Source organism: Schistocerca serialis, chromosome 1 (assembly GCF_023864345.2).
Source record: "Schistocerca serialis cubense isolate TAMUIC-IGC-003099 chromosome 1, iqSchSeri2.2, whole genome shotgun sequence".
Lineage (NCBI taxonomy): Eukaryota > Metazoa > Arthropoda > Insecta > Orthoptera > Acrididae > Schistocerca > Schistocerca serialis.
In genome coordinates, this window is record NC_064638.1 from 1,108,164,288 (window position 1) to 1,108,179,779 (window position 15,492).

General features: G+C 43.2%; 1 protein-coding gene and 1 non-coding gene across 2 annotated transcripts in view; one reads left to right on the plus strand and one right to left on the minus strand.

The window, feature by feature from the left end:
* LOC126416629 (nucleoprotein TPR) overlaps positions 1–15,492 on the plus strand; it is a 195,626-nt gene that overhangs the window by 91,035 nt on the left and 89,099 nt on the right. Inside the window, exons 3-4 of the mRNA XM_050084391.1 lie at positions 909–2,477; positions 6,102–6,277. Of these exons, the coding sequence (XP_049940348.1) occupies positions 909–2,477; positions 6,102–6,277 (1,745 nt within the window). The remainder of the gene's footprint in view (positions 1–908; positions 2,478–6,101; positions 6,278–15,492) is intronic.
* Positions 11,003–11,109, minus strand: LOC126424611 (U6 spliceosomal RNA). Its single transcript, XR_007576199.1, has one exon. It is a non-coding gene; the product is annotated as a U6 spliceosomal RNA (small nuclear RNA).

Genomic DNA, 15,492 nt, shown 5'->3' on the forward strand with positions numbered 1-15,492 from the left:
GCGAAAATGGACAACATGTAGCTCAGCGTTCGCTCAGAAGACTGTCTGGCCTCTGAAATAATAATTATAAAAAAAAGACTGGGTGGAGTATTCAATGATCAACGTGAAGGGGTGTCCCGTGATGTTCTCCTAGACCAAATAACGAAAATCATAACGAACAAAATGAAGGGAGAAAAAGGGTAAAGCGAACTGTCGCGATAATCGGGAAATTCTGATTCGAATCCCGGTCGGGCACAAATTTTCACTATCGTTATTCCATTATACAGCTGAGTGTTGTCCGTGCTCGCAACTCCCAATATATTTCATGTTAATTTATATCTGTCGAAAGTATGGTAAAGGGTCAACAAACCTTTAATTCTGCGTCTGGTTGGCTGTTATTTTCCAATCCTATCAAGTTTGACGCATTAATACTAGTAATTTAGGGAAAGGATAATTAGTAATCACTGCTATAAACAATTTTAGACGCTCACAAAATTGTAACAATATTTCTGGTCCTTTTAAAAAAATTTAGTTTCATAACTGAAACAAAATCGTCCCCTTCGGTTTTTATCACAATGTAAATTTCATTTTAACCATCAGTGGGTAATTACTCCCAGGTTTCGAACTGTAGTGTTAGACGGTACCCCTCACGGAAGTTAAAACCTTGTGGGTTGTTATGGAGTGTCGTATTTTTTTTTCAAACAATCGACGTTTCGACCCCTCTGATCATCTTCAGGATATTGCGGTGTCCACGGTAAACTGAGAGGTCGAAAGGTCGATTGTTTCAAGAAATATGGCGCGGCCTAACAGCCCAGAAGACTTTGACTCCAGTGACAACGGTCACAAAAGCCTGCAGACTTAGATAATACCCCTTAACCTTTGCAAGGAACAGAGATGAATGCCGCGGACGCGGTGCTTTCTTTTTGCAGCGGCCAAGCCGGGCGACGTGTGCTACAGCGACGCGCACTGCCGCCTGTGGGACGCCAACTCGCACTGCCACTTCCTCATCCCCAAGCTGTTCGGCCGGTGCGGCTGCAACGCGCACATGCTGCCTCGCGGCAGCCTCTGCGTGCCGTCCCAGGAGGAAGACTTTCCGCCGCCGCCGCTGCTGCCCTCGCCGGCCGCTCCTGCCGACGCCACCAGCACTCACCCGCCTGTCACCACCGCCGTCACCGAGACCACCACCACCACCACCACTGCCGCACCAACAACTACTGCCGCACCGACAAACAAGGCACCATTCACCCCTGACCATACCACCACTCCGAGCACCACAGTACACACTACAGTGGAAAGTACTTCTGTGCATACTGTTACAGAAGGAGTTACCACGCCAAGCACCACGGCAGCAGCCTCCACGACTCAAAGCCCCGAGGCGACAAGTACCACTTCAGGTGCAGACGAAGCCTTGTCGAGCGGAACACCGTCGTCAGAGTTCACCGAATCACTGGCAGTGTCTTTCAGCACCAGCGATGCTGCACCAGTGACCGACCGTGAACCAGATGTCTCCATCAAATACCCAGTCCCCAGCTCCTATCCTACACCAGCTACGGAGGGTCCTTACAGGGATGTAACAGTCGAAATGGAAGCGGAAACCTCTCCGTTAATGGCTGATGCTACGTCTCCTCCAGTGTTCAGTACACCATCAGAACCTGAAGTTCTAACCTCTTCACCGTCCCCTGTTGAAGCCGCAGAAAACATTTTCGGAAGTTCTGAAGCGACAGTGGAGACGTCATCGCCATCACAACCTGCAGATATTAGCGACATCGTTGCTTCTTCAACTATTCAATCATCTAGTCCTGAAGCATCGACCAGTAGTTCTCCCGAAGCCCTACCGACGACACCGAAACCTGAAACACACTTCGAAGAAAACGTCGAAATCTCCTCTCCGACCGTTACAGATTTTCCCGACAATCAGGCTTCAGATTCGGTTGAAACTTCCGCTTCCGTTCCGAGTCATCCACCTCCATTTAGCGTCGGTACAGAGCTGACGTTTGATGCCAATTACGCCACTTCGACGGATAACCAGCCGTCTTCCTCCATCGATGACACCTGGATGTCATCATCCTCGGCCTATTCCGAGCTGGTGGTAACAACTGCACAGGATACGTCTTCCTCCGTCGATGACGGCTGGGTTTCATCTTCAGCTTCTTCCGACGCTCCTGTAACGACGACTCAGGGTGTAGATACCGCCACGAATGACGTAGAAGTCGGGGCCTCCTCTACAGAACCGGCGACCCCTACGCAGGAGATTCCAGGTACCTCCAGCTCGGAACCGCTTCTACAGGATGACACTGAAGAAGAATCAGTCACTGAGAGAGTGGCGCCGTCAGAGCTCACGGACAACCAGTCGACACCGCAGGAAGCGTCAGTTGCCTCTGAAGCTGTACCACCATCCGGCTCATCGTCTGCACCACTGTTTGTTACCGAAGTGACATCAGCCGAAAAACCTTCTACAGAAGACGATTTGATGCTGGCTGCAACGAGTTTTGCGGCAGGTGAGTTAGCTCTAGCCAAAACATCGTATTGTATAAGTGGCGAGCCAGAGGCATAATTTCAGAAACCAGTACCTGTACATTAGAGGTATTGACTCTGGCTGTTGAGATACTTGTCCCGTTGTGACACAAGGCGGTGAATGGCTGTCTCATGAAATTCAGCCGCTGCGATGTTAACCAGTTCCACACGTACAGCCGGACGTCGTCGTCCACACGAGTGGAGGAAATTTTATGCTGACGTATCGCAAACCTTGACCACCCTTCGCCAAGCGATCAAATAAAAACGACCATGCAATCTCAACCGTGGGGTCATTCTGCTCCACGACGATGCAGAGCCTCATACGGCCAACACAGTCGTGGCACTCTTGCACAAATTCAAATGGGAGGTTCTCGGCCACCCTCCATACAATCCACACTTCTCTCCCTGTGATTACGCCATTTTTTGTCCCCTTAAAAAGTCTCTGAGGGGCAAACGATTCACCTCGGACGACAACATCCAGCTGTACGTGCGGAACTGGTTAACATCGCAGCCCAGGGAATTTTATGAGACAGCCATTCACCGCTTTGTGTCACAATGGAACAAGTGTCTCAACAGGCAAGGTCAATACTTCTAACATACAGATACTAGTTTGTGTAATTATGTCTCCGGCTCGTTTCTTTTTGAACGCCCCTTGTAGTATATACATGCCTTTTCTTTTATCCGCTAGAGGCATCTACATGGCTTCACTGTAGTTCCTTCTCCTTTATTTCGACCATGAGCGGAGTGCAGGAAGTGCTACAGAGGGTCGAAGATTGGTGCAGGTACTGATAGTTGACCCTAAAATTTAATAACTAATTACCAATTATTCGAGGTTGAGGACGATGACATGGAGCTCAAATGGATAAAATTCAAAATAATTATTCAGTACGCCTTAGAAAAGTATTTTCCGAGCAGCGTTTTAAGGGATGGAAAAGGACCACCGTGGTTTAATAGCTAGGGTACGCGCGCTGCTAGTGTGAACGACGTATTACTGCAGCCTGCTCGGACATCTCTGCTGAAATGCCAGCACGTGTGCTGCAGTCGTTACAAATCAGATTCAAACCGTGTACTGCCGCTGCCGGTGCTCATTTTGAACATAACCTATGGTAGTCAATTGTCTCGCTACTGGTCAGAATCCATAGAACTAGTGTATGCACATGTGTTGTTCTTTGGTGTGTGCTCCTACAGGTACTGTAAAAGTGTCGGTGTGGGAAATTTTCAAATTACGATAAGTCATAAAAGACTCGCACTAGAATTCTGCAGAAAACACCACTGACATTCTAATTTACCCTGCTTTTAGTTTGTTATTGTCAATACGTATTGTTTCAATTTAAAAAGTGTGTTTTCACAAAAAATACACGTTGAGAGTATTATTAAAATCCGTTTATTGGCTAAAAGTACTAGCCTTTGACTACCAATCCGTTCTGTAGAAACCACAAATCAACAGCACTTTCCAGTCCTCATCAAATTTCTGCATCGTTTTTGTGTCTGATATTGGAAAATTCTTTTAAATATTCGTTCAGTTACTGCCAGTAATCAGTTAATCATCCACTCACACAAACAAGACAAAAACATTACCTCAGGCAGTTATAGTGTCACAACTTCGGGATCGCTGAGGATGGCAACAATCTGGAACAGAGAACAGTCAGCCTAAAGTGTTCCGAATAGTGCCGACTTCTAACGATTTTTGGGTTTGGGTGCTTCGAAGTGGTGGGAGGGGAGGGGAAGAGGGGGGTCAACGGCAAGCTTACCGCGTCCTTACGATAGCTAGTCCATTGCCAGCTCACAACATATTAACTTACGTAAGCTACCCATTTATAATAAAATCGGCACATATGTGGCTCTAGGTGTCGCCCAAAAATGTCAATATTGGCTCTTGAGCAAGGGAGATTGACGACCATTGGCTTCGGTGCTGCGCAAGAGTAGTCAGAGGACGGATGATTGAGTTGAGGCTAGACAAAGTGATGGTCCCCCTGATGCAGAAAGCTCTGGCATCCAAGTTAGCACAGAGTAGCAGTCCAAGGGCACGCCAACCAACGGTGCATTACACACTGATATGTCCTGGCAAAACTATACCATCTGGTGAGCAAGATGTATGAGATAGGCGAAATACTCTCAGACTTCAAGAAAAATATAATAATTCCAATCCCAAAGAAAGCAGGTGTTGACAGATGTGAAAATTACAGAACTATCAGTTTAATAAGTCACAGCTGCAAAATACTAACGCGAATTCTTTACAGACGAATGGAAAAACAGATAGAAGCCGACACGGGGAAGATCAGTTTGGATTCCGTAGAAATGTTGGAACACGTGAAGCAATGCTGACCCTACGACTTACCTTAGAAGAAAGATTAAGGAAAGCAAACCTACGTTTCTAGCATTTGTAGACTTAGAGAAAGCTTTTGACAATGTTGATTGGAATACTCTCTTTCAAATTCTAAAGGTGGCAGGGGTAAAATACAGGGAGCGAAAGGCTATTTACAATTTGTACAGAAAGCAGATGGCAGTTATAAGAGTTGAGGGGTATGAAAGGGAAGCAGTGGTTGGGAAGGGAGTGAGATAGGGTTGTAGCCTATCCCTGATATTATTCAATCTGTATATTGAGCAAGCAGTAAAGGAAACAAAAGAAAAGTTCGGAGTAGGTATTGAAATCCATGGAGAAGAAATAAAAACTTTGAGGTTCGCCGATGACATTGTAATTCTGTCAGAGACAGCAAAGGACTTGGAAGAGCAGCTGAACGGAATGGACAGTGTCTTGAAAGGAGGGTATGAGATGAACATCAACAAAAGCAAAACGAGGATAATGGAATGTAGTCGAATTAAGTCGGGTGATGCTGAGGGAATTAGATTAGGAAATGAGATACTTAAAGTATTAAAGGAGTTTTGCTACTTGGGGAGCAAAATAACTGATAATTGTCGAAGTAGAGAGGATATAAAATGTAGACTGGCAATGGCAAGGAGAGAGTTTCTGAAGAAGAAAAATTTGTTAACATCGAGTATAGATTTAAGTGTCAGGAAGTCGTTTCTGAATGTATTTGTATGGAGTGTAGCCATGTATGGAAGTGAAAGGTGGACGATAAATAGTTTAGACAAGAAGAGAATAGAAGCTTTCGAAATGTGGTGCTACAGAAGAATGCTGAAGATTAGATGGGTAGATCACATAACTAATAAGGGGATATTGAATAGAATTGGGGAGAAGAGGAGTTTGTGGCACAACTTGACTAGAAGAAGGGATCGGTTGGTAGGACATGTTCTGAGGCATGAAGGGATCACCAACTTAGTATTGGAGGTCAGCGTGGAGGATAAAAATCGTAGAGGGAGACCAAGAGATGAATACACTAAGCAGATTCAGAAGGATGTAGGTTGCAGTAGGTACTGGGGGATGAAGAAGCTTGCACAGGATAGAGTAGCGTGGAGAGCTGCATCAAACCAGTCTCAGGAGTGAAGACCACAACAACATGTCTCGGACAGGCAGAATGACAATCCGCGTCGGTACTTCTGCTTAGAAACATTTCCTTTGTTATTTCTTTGTGTGACACAGTTTTTGGAAAGTTTGTATCATGCCACTGTCTTGACGTGACGTGACTGTTGCTGTGTGGTGCCGGCAGGGATGCGACCCATGGTGGCGGTGTCGCTGGGGCTGCCCTGCGTGTCTGACCTGCAGTGCCGCGCCGCCGACCCCAACTCCCGCTGCGTGGGCGGCGTCTGCGACTGCGCCCGCAGGCCCAACGGCACCGGCTCCTGCTGGGCCGGCAACCGCGGCTGCCACCCCGGCACCTTCCAGGTATGCAAACACTGTGCCACAGCTCATTGTCTCACAATATCATTAAGGGGGGTAGGACGTCAAACGGGCCGACTTGGAGCACGAGAGGCATCACAGAACATTTTAATAAGCAGAGTCTATACTTTTACAAATAAATTCATAAAACTTTGTCAGCATCACCAGGAAGGATTCATGATTCACACTCATTGCAGTGGATGTTCGAAAACATAGCAAAATAAATTTTTTTACGTGTCAAATTTCATCATCTTTTTCACTTACTAATGGCAGCATTTGTTGCTATAGGTACACTTTTCTTCATACGTTAGAGAGATTCTTCGATGAATTTTGCACAGCATACATACCGTACTTACAGGTGTACGAAACTCTAGAATTTATTTAATTTATGAAAAAAACTAATATTTTAAACTTCTTGTTTAGAAAAAAACACAAATTTTATAGTTAATTACCTCAATGTTTACCACAGTTTTTAATAGATTTTGAAAATTCTAGAGTTTCATACACCTTTAAGTATGGTTTGTATGCTGTGCAAAATTCATCGAAGAATCTCTCTTACTTATGAAGAAAAGTGTATCTACAGCAACAAATGCAGCCATTAGTAAGTAAAAAAAATGATGTAATTTCACAAGTAAAAAAATTATTTCGTTATGTTTTCGAACTTCTACTGCTATGAGTGTGAATTCTGAATCCTTCCTGGTCATGCTGACAAAGTTTTATGAATTTATTTGTAAAAGTATAGACAGTGGAAATTGAAATGTCCTGTGGTGCCTCTGCTGCTCCAAGTCGGCCCGTTTGACGTCCTACCCCCCTTAAGGGGCGTGCACACTGGTCCTATAATTTTAAAAACGTAAGTTCAGACAGTTTTAAACATACAAATATTAATTATCAATATATAAAATATGCAGCCAGCCGGTTGCATAAGTTTAATGTAAAAACCTTGACCAGATTTCGATACCATTAAGGGTGTCTTCTTCAGAAGAATGTCACAAAAACTACATGACGTTGAAATTCTAAACATACATAATGAGCCAAGGAGGTCAAGTCAAACAGCAGAAAATGTGAAATAAAGTCCGCCGTGGACACACTAAAAACTGTTACAGTAGATATAGATCGTTAAAACAGCAGACATTAGACAGTCTAATGTCTGTTCTTTTAACAAGCTGTACCTGTTACAAGAATTCCATAGAGTACTTTCTTTTACATATTTTCTGCTGTTTCGCTTGACTTCCTTAGCCCATCATGTATGTTGAGAATTTTCTGAAATTCTGAAGAAGACACTGTTAGTGATATCGGAACCTGGTCAAGTTTTTTACGTTAAACTTACGGAACCATTGGCTACATACTTCATACATTGAAAATTTATGTACTGTTGTTTCTGTCAGCCTTGTTTAAGATTGTGAAATATTAATTAAACAGGCTGTTCCAAGCTTACGGAGTAGGAGAGGTGCTGAGACCATAATTGTTTAACTACTATTTTAAAAGAATTTATTCATTGTACGAAATACCAGAGACTTGTGATTTTACAATTTCAACTTGCTGGAATCTCTTGTCCTTTCACTACCAAACCAACACAATTTAAATCTAAATTAAGTAAACTTTACACTGAAACAAATTTCCAAAACTTTTAGTAAAATTTACAACTAGTAAAAACCGCCAAACATTCAAAACTTCCAATTTTCAATGGGTAAAATTTTACAACAGATTGAAAAAAATAAGACGTCCAAAGCTTCCATTTTTCAGAGGTTTCATGAATTTTAAACACCCTTAGGTAAAACTTTACAATAAATTATAAAACCGAAATATTCAAAATTTATAAAAAAATAAATATTTGAAAAATAAGCGGTGAAATGGTAAGTAGGATACTCCCTGCACAGCAAGCGGAAATCAGGCGCCTTGTCTCCAAAAGAGACCCGTTTGCGTGACGGCATTAATTACAGATTGGATGCCTGTCTCGTATCACTTGTACATGCCACCTCAATGGCTTCTTATTTGGCTTTACATCAATTTAAGTAGCACATTTTCCACACACATTAATAGCTCCTGCAACTCAAAAGCTCCTGCAACACAACAAAATCGACTAGGAAATTTGACTATCAAAATCACTTGACGCACATCACTCTTTAAATTTGAGGAAAGTTCGTTCTGTCGCTTTACTTTGCGGAAACTTCAACTAAATATGTGTGTGGTTACCAGGATGGCGACCTCACGCGGTGTATTTATAGCAGGCTAATGTTTATAAATAAAGTTTCGCTTCGACCTTCATTGTTAGTGCTGCAATACCATTGCCATGTACATCAGCCACACGACGACTCAAGGCTGACTACGTTCCACATAGTATCGGCAGTAACTTGTTCCGTAAGTTAGATCTGGAGCGGCGCCTTCAGTAGGAAATAAACAGGAAATGCATTCGCCGAAAGCGCAATCCACATTGGAACTAAGCCAAGCTAGAACGCGCCGAGCCGTACACGAAACACTGTTTCCTCCGTTCAATCCTGCATAACCAAATATAAACACATACGACTGCCAGTCCACACAGGACAACATCCACAGTCCTCGACGTACAGCTAGTTGCGCTGTGACGTCACTTCTTCTCTCAGCAAGGAAACAGTCGCTCTCCAGTCTCACTTTTCCCTCAAAACCACGCTTCTCGGCCTTTTAGAATTAGCCGCAGTAGTTCCTCAACCAATCAGAGCTTCAATTTAGAGCGAGATATCGAGCCAAGATAACCACTGAAGGAAGATCGACTACGCCATCACTCACAAACGTTCAATATTTGTTGACAATACTGATTCGTCAGTCCTTCAGTATACTGAAGCGACCCTCACACAATCAATACTACTGTCAGCATTGTCATTTAGCAACACGATTTTGGAAGGTTGTTGTCAGGCGCTGTTACTGTGTTTTCTCACTTTCTATCAGTCCTCTTTCCTGGCCAGTTTTCTTTAACTCAGTCTATTCTGACACATTTCCATTACGGTTTGCTTCAAATTTTGGTCCTATCTTTATCAGCTCCCTTGTTCCATATGAAATCACTTGATTTCCTCATACTTGTAACTCCTTTTTCAATTATCGACATAACAAACAACTGCCTCGACGAATGATAGGTTTCTGGAAATCAGCCAGGTGGGGAGCTGGCCACGTAAACGTGATTTCAACGATATCGAGTCGACTTTACCAACCACGATGGTTAAGTGCTTGAAGACACTGGCTTGCTTTTCTTTTGCGTAGAATAAACATTTATTAATGACTCTCCAGATTATTGTACATATTAATATTACAATAAAAATTTACATTTAGAAGTATAGCACTGAAGTTTTGCCTTGGGCTCTGTCTGCGATTTCTTCCATCACATGCATGGAAGCTCGGCGCTTCGGAACACTTCAGTCTCTTTTGACAATTGTTGGCTTCCTTTTCCTTCCCCTAGTTATCATGCTGTAATAATTATGTTGAGCATGTTCCCAATAGTTTTGCGTAGTTCCGGTAGAATTTTATTGTTTGATTCTCTGTACGAGTCATAATCGTTGAAAACGGCTGTCAGTTGCCAATTAAATAAGTAGCCATTTTCCCAAGCATCTGGGTTGTGGGTACCGCAGCATTTACTATTCATTATTTCAGATATTCCAATGACTCTGTTGTTCGGAAGTGCGACGCAATGTTCCTTCATTTGGGTCTGGCAGTGAAGCGTGCTTGAATAGCACGGTAGCTCAGTGTGTTCGCTTGCCCTCTGTAATAAAAACCACTGAGTAAAGGAATCAACGATCAACTTGAACGGATGTCTTGTGACGTCCGCCCCGACCACATCGAACAAAACGAAAGAAAAAGTAAGGTGGCCGCTAGCGAGGATTGGGAAATCCGGTTTCTAGTCACTGCCCGGCAAAAATTTTCATTGTCATTCCGCTGTGCAGCTGAAGCTTGTCCGTATTCGCAGTTGCGAACAAATTTCCCTTATCATTTCCATTATGTCGATGCGTTTTGGGATAGTGCGATCTGTGGTCGCAAGTCTCCTTGGGTTTGAGCCGGGAGATCAGATTCGATTCCGCATGTGAACCTGTGATTTAACACATCTATGAGAGCACATGTTTCTCTTGTGAAACTTGTGCTGAGGTGCATGTTGTATAATTTTTCGTTAGTTGCTATGGTTTCGTTGACGACCACGTGCCACATGTCTTCAGCATTAGGTGATAGACTTTGCTGTGTACATTTCGCCAGATGATACTTTGCTGTGTACATTTCTCCAGATGATAGTCCACTTTGCCTGAGGGTAGATTTCATTTAAGTGATTTTGTTTGCCATTGCTCGTTAAAGAAGTTATAAATCATTTCATTAATTAAGAAATACTGTAGATTTTCGTTCTTGTCTACGTACCTGAATTCGATAAAGAACTGACGTAAAATATTTAAAGCTCTTAGTATTGCTTAATCTGTTGATTAAGGTCTTAATAATACTGCGGTTCCTGTTTCACGTAGTTTTGCGTGTGTGACTGACCAGGAGAGTTTGTATTTTTGCCTTACGTTCGTGAGGTGTAGGTCACCGTTTCTGGTTGGCAGTGTTAAGATGTCGTAACACACGTTAAAAGTATTTCCCCTCTCCATTAACAAGCATGGCGCCCGTTGGATGCTATCTAGTATGGGAACAGGCACTAGAAGTATCTGCGCTATGTAACTCAGTTTATTTATTGCCAAGCTTTTGAATTTTGCTCTTTCTATGATAAGTTCAGGTGCCTGTCATATTAATGTGGAACGTTTCACGATTTTGAGTGTCACCCTTGCGCAGCAGCCTTGTTAATCTTCTCTTATCGTTCCAATTTTTCCTACAGTAGAACCTCGCTGATCCGCCCTCAATGGGACCGGAAGCATGGACAGAACTCAAAATAGATCAGATTATTAGAGGAAGACTTTTATTTACTCATAGCGTCACAATACCACCAAACAATACAATAGAGTACATCACAACTTTAATTTTCAACTGGAAATACTGTCTGAAATATTGTTCCACGTTAAAAAATTCCATGTTCAAGCCTTAAATAAACGAAAAGAAAACGTCGAAACAGTAAAAAATCATACGCGAGAGTGGAATGTACGGTAGTGCCTGCACTGCAAAATAAGTGGGTCGTACGGTACAATATGATCACAAGCACTGGCGTTTTGTGACTGTCATTATCGTTACTACAGAGTGCAATAGTTAGTCTGTCTTTGGTAATTTTTATACCTGTTACAGACTCATTTCGTGAAGCAAGATTTCTTGTAGAAAGATTTCACCTCGATCCTCGTCAAAACAGGGGCCAACATTCGAATACTGGTGATTGTAGATTTCTGCTTGTTATAACGATCGCTTCAACGATCAACTGCCGAGTCAGCAGCATTTGAATGTTGGCCCCTGTTTTGACAGGAACCAAGATGAAGTCTTTCTACACGTCGACCAGGAGCCTGAAGATAATGTAGTAAATCCCCGAAAGTGGTAGCCAAATAAAGTAAGTTTGGAAAGTAGATGGCTGAAAAGTGTTTAATTTGACAACCTGTATCGAGCAGCCGAGTCCCGCAACCATCTCTGAAAAGATGGACATACAGAGACATAGATTTTAGGGTTTCCGAGGTTTCCTTAAATGGCTTAAGGCAATAACCGGTACGATTTGTTTGAAAAACAAACGGCCGATTTCTTTCGCCCTGTTTCCGCAGTCCGACACTGTCCTCCGTTTCTCATAACTGCATAGTTGCTAGGCAGTTAAGTCCTAAGAGCTTCGACGCTTCGAGGAGTGAAAATTTACACATCGCCGCAGGAGCAAGACAATAAGACATCTTAATCATCCCTCCATTTTTGATTTTTACAATAGCTTGCCAAACCACAACACGGACCAATGTCGGACTTTTTCAAGAATCCTTTGATTCAGCTTCGAACCTATAAAGCCACTGGGTTTAACTGTATTAAAAGGACGTGTGGGACGACTGGGGCAGGCGAGTTCAGAGGTCGGTGACCGCCGACAGCCAACAAGAGCGCCTCCGTATCAGGCGGAGCATCGTTACGGTCGTTAACAGACCACGTCTCCTGCTGCTGTAGTATAAAGGTCACGTCTCGAGCATTCCCGTCTCAGGTGGATGAGCCGGCTTAATTATGAGACTGCTAACCCTGCCCCCCTCGTTGGGGGCGGTCCGTTACGCCTCAGGTCTGCCGTCGTGTGCAGCTGTCTGACGGAATGAAGTTTCCACTCTATCACTTGGGAAAACACCTCGTTCTAGTAAACTATAGCGTGGTGTAGTCTCGCGGGCCTAATTAGTGACTCGCTTTAAACTGCATTTCCTGTGGGACTTGCCTGTATTTTACTTCTGACTAAAATTACCTCCTTCCACCTCTCCGCTAGATAGGAACAGGATGCAATCCCCATTGAAACCAAGGGACTGTCCTTTATTAGAGAACTGGAATGGGGTCCAGCCAGCTTGCGATTACGACGCAGGAAGTAATTAAAGAAGAGACGGTAACATTCCTCTTCAAAACTAACATTCACGATTGAGAAAACCTTAATGCAGAGACTGAAGCAACGATCGGCTGTCGTGACAGTGTGATAATATGACGATAGCGCCAAGGAGTTGGATAGGCCAAGCTCGGATGAATCGGGACAGTGGATGCATAGGGACAGTTTTAGAATATTCGTTCCCCAGCAGAAATGAACTGGGTACAGAAGATTGCTGCCATCTCTAGATTACTAATATCTTCTACATTTTATGTACACTATGTGATCAAAAGTATCCGGACACACCCAAAACCATACGTTTTTCATATTAGGTGCATCGTGCTACCACCTTCTGCAGGTACTCCATATCAACGACCTCAGTAGACATTAGACGTCGTGACAAAGTAGAATGGGCCGCTCCGCGGAACTCACAGACTTCGAACGTGGTCAGGTGATTGGGTGTCACTTGTGTCATACGCCTGTACACGAGATTTCCACACCCCTAAACATCCCTAGGTCCACTTTTTCCAATGCGATAGTGAACTGTAAACGTGAAGGGACACGTACAGAACAAAAGCGTACATGCCGTCCTTGTCTGTTGACTGACAGAGACCGCCGACAGTTGAAGAGGGTCACAATGTGTAATAGACAGACATCTGTCCACACCATCACACAGTAATTCCAAACTGCATTAGGATCCACTGCACGTACTATGACAGTTAGGTGGGAGGTGAGAAAACTTGGATTTCATGGTCGAGCGGCTCGTCATAAGCCACGTATCACGTCGGTAAATGCCAAACGACCCTCGCTTGGTGTAAGGAACGTAAACATTAGACGATTGAACAGTGGAAAAACATTGTGTGGAGTGACGAATCACTGTACACAATGTGGTGATCCGACGGCAGGGTGTGGGTATGGCGAAATCCCGGTGAATGTCATCTGCCAGCGTGTATAGAGCCAACATTAAATTCGGAGGCGGTGGTGTTATAGTGTGGTCGTGTTTTTCATGGAGGGGGCTTGCACCCCTTGTTGTTTTGCGTGGCACTGTCACAGCACAGGCCTACTAAACACCTTCTCGCTTCCCATTGTTTGAAGAGCAATTAGGGAATGGTGTTTGCATCTTTCAATTCGATCGAGCACCTGTTCATAATGCACGGCCTGTGGCGGAGTGGTTACACGACAATGACATCCCTTTAATGGTCTGGCCTGCATGGAGTCCTGACCTGATTCCTATAGAACACCTTTGGAATGTTTTGGAACTCCGACTTTGTGCCAGGCCTCACCGACTGTCATCGATACCTCTCCATGAAGAATGGGCTGCCATTCCCCAAGAAACCTTCCAGCACCTGATTGATCGTATGCTTGCGAGAGTGAAAGCTGTCATCAAAGCTAAGGATGGGCCAACACGATATTGAATTCAAGCATTACCGATGGAGAGCGCCACTAACTTATAAGTCATTTTCAGCCAGGTGTCCAGATACTTTTGATCACATAGTGTATCAGAAAACCGCCTAATAAAGTGCCAGTGTAGTTTCGTGTCCTGAATTTCTCATAGCAGATACTAGTTACTTATGGTAAGACGAACAGGAGCTTTTGATTTCTAATATTTTGTTTCTTTAAACTTGGTTAGTTAGTTAATCGTTACTCTGATTATGTATTCGTTTGTGGTAGATTTTAGATCGGGGATCTGAAATGAGTTTATGGTGCTTCTTATGTTCATGGAAAATGATTTCAGTGTTACTAACCTCTGTAGATTAAACATACTACATTAAGACTGAATATGGATATCTCGCAAATGTATAATGGTAAAGGTGGTGGGAGGGACGATGATATGCGGAAAGCTATTACTGCAATCCGTCAAGGGAGGAGCATACGTCATGCCTCGTAAGTTATTTGGGGTGTCTCGTTCACGTCTACCACAAAGTAGTAATGATGATCAGCTGAAGAAGAAGGATGAAAATCTGAGGTTATCGTTGAATAAGAAAAGTATTTAGCAGAACAGATGCTCAAGTTCTCGGCATGTGGGTTCGGATTGAATTCTGACGTTTTAAGAAAAGATGTTTTTTTCGTCGCAGAGCAAAATGAGATCGAATATAAGTTTCCTAAACAACATCAAGTAGCAGGAAGTGACTGGCTTATTGCTTTTCGTAAGCGCAATCCAGAAACAGCATTCAGGTAGGCTGAAGGTCTCTCTTCATATCGTTATGGCTTTCATCATTTCTTTATTGGGTGAAACCATGGAAAATGTCCTAAGACACTCAATATACCTCCTAAATAAATATGTAATTTATGCGACAGCGAAAAGGAGAAGAAATGTTCTTGTAAAATTATTCCGATTCATCTCAGTGACTGTCCCGATTCTTCCTCACTGACAAAGGTAAATAGGGACATATGATACCTAATTGCTATCTTCAATACATTCAGTATGTATCTGTTTACAAAAGCAATATGCCCTGTAAACGTTCCTTAAATATTATGTTAAAGACTGAACTAGAAACGTTACACTTTCTACTAATAATAAAACTAGCATTATAAATTTTCAGATTTTTGTACCGATTCGCCCGAGATTACGCTACACCACATATTAACTTAATGACCCACGGACGTAGGAGAGCGAAGTGAAAAGTTCTAGGTTTGGCGCTGAGGTGGCGTTGGCATCAATGAAATTTCGTTTTTATCATGTTGGTATAAGTTGCACAGTAATACAGGGTATCCGTATTTCTAGGGCTGGTCAAAAACTGAAATGTCCGGGAACAAATATCTGTTGAGGTAA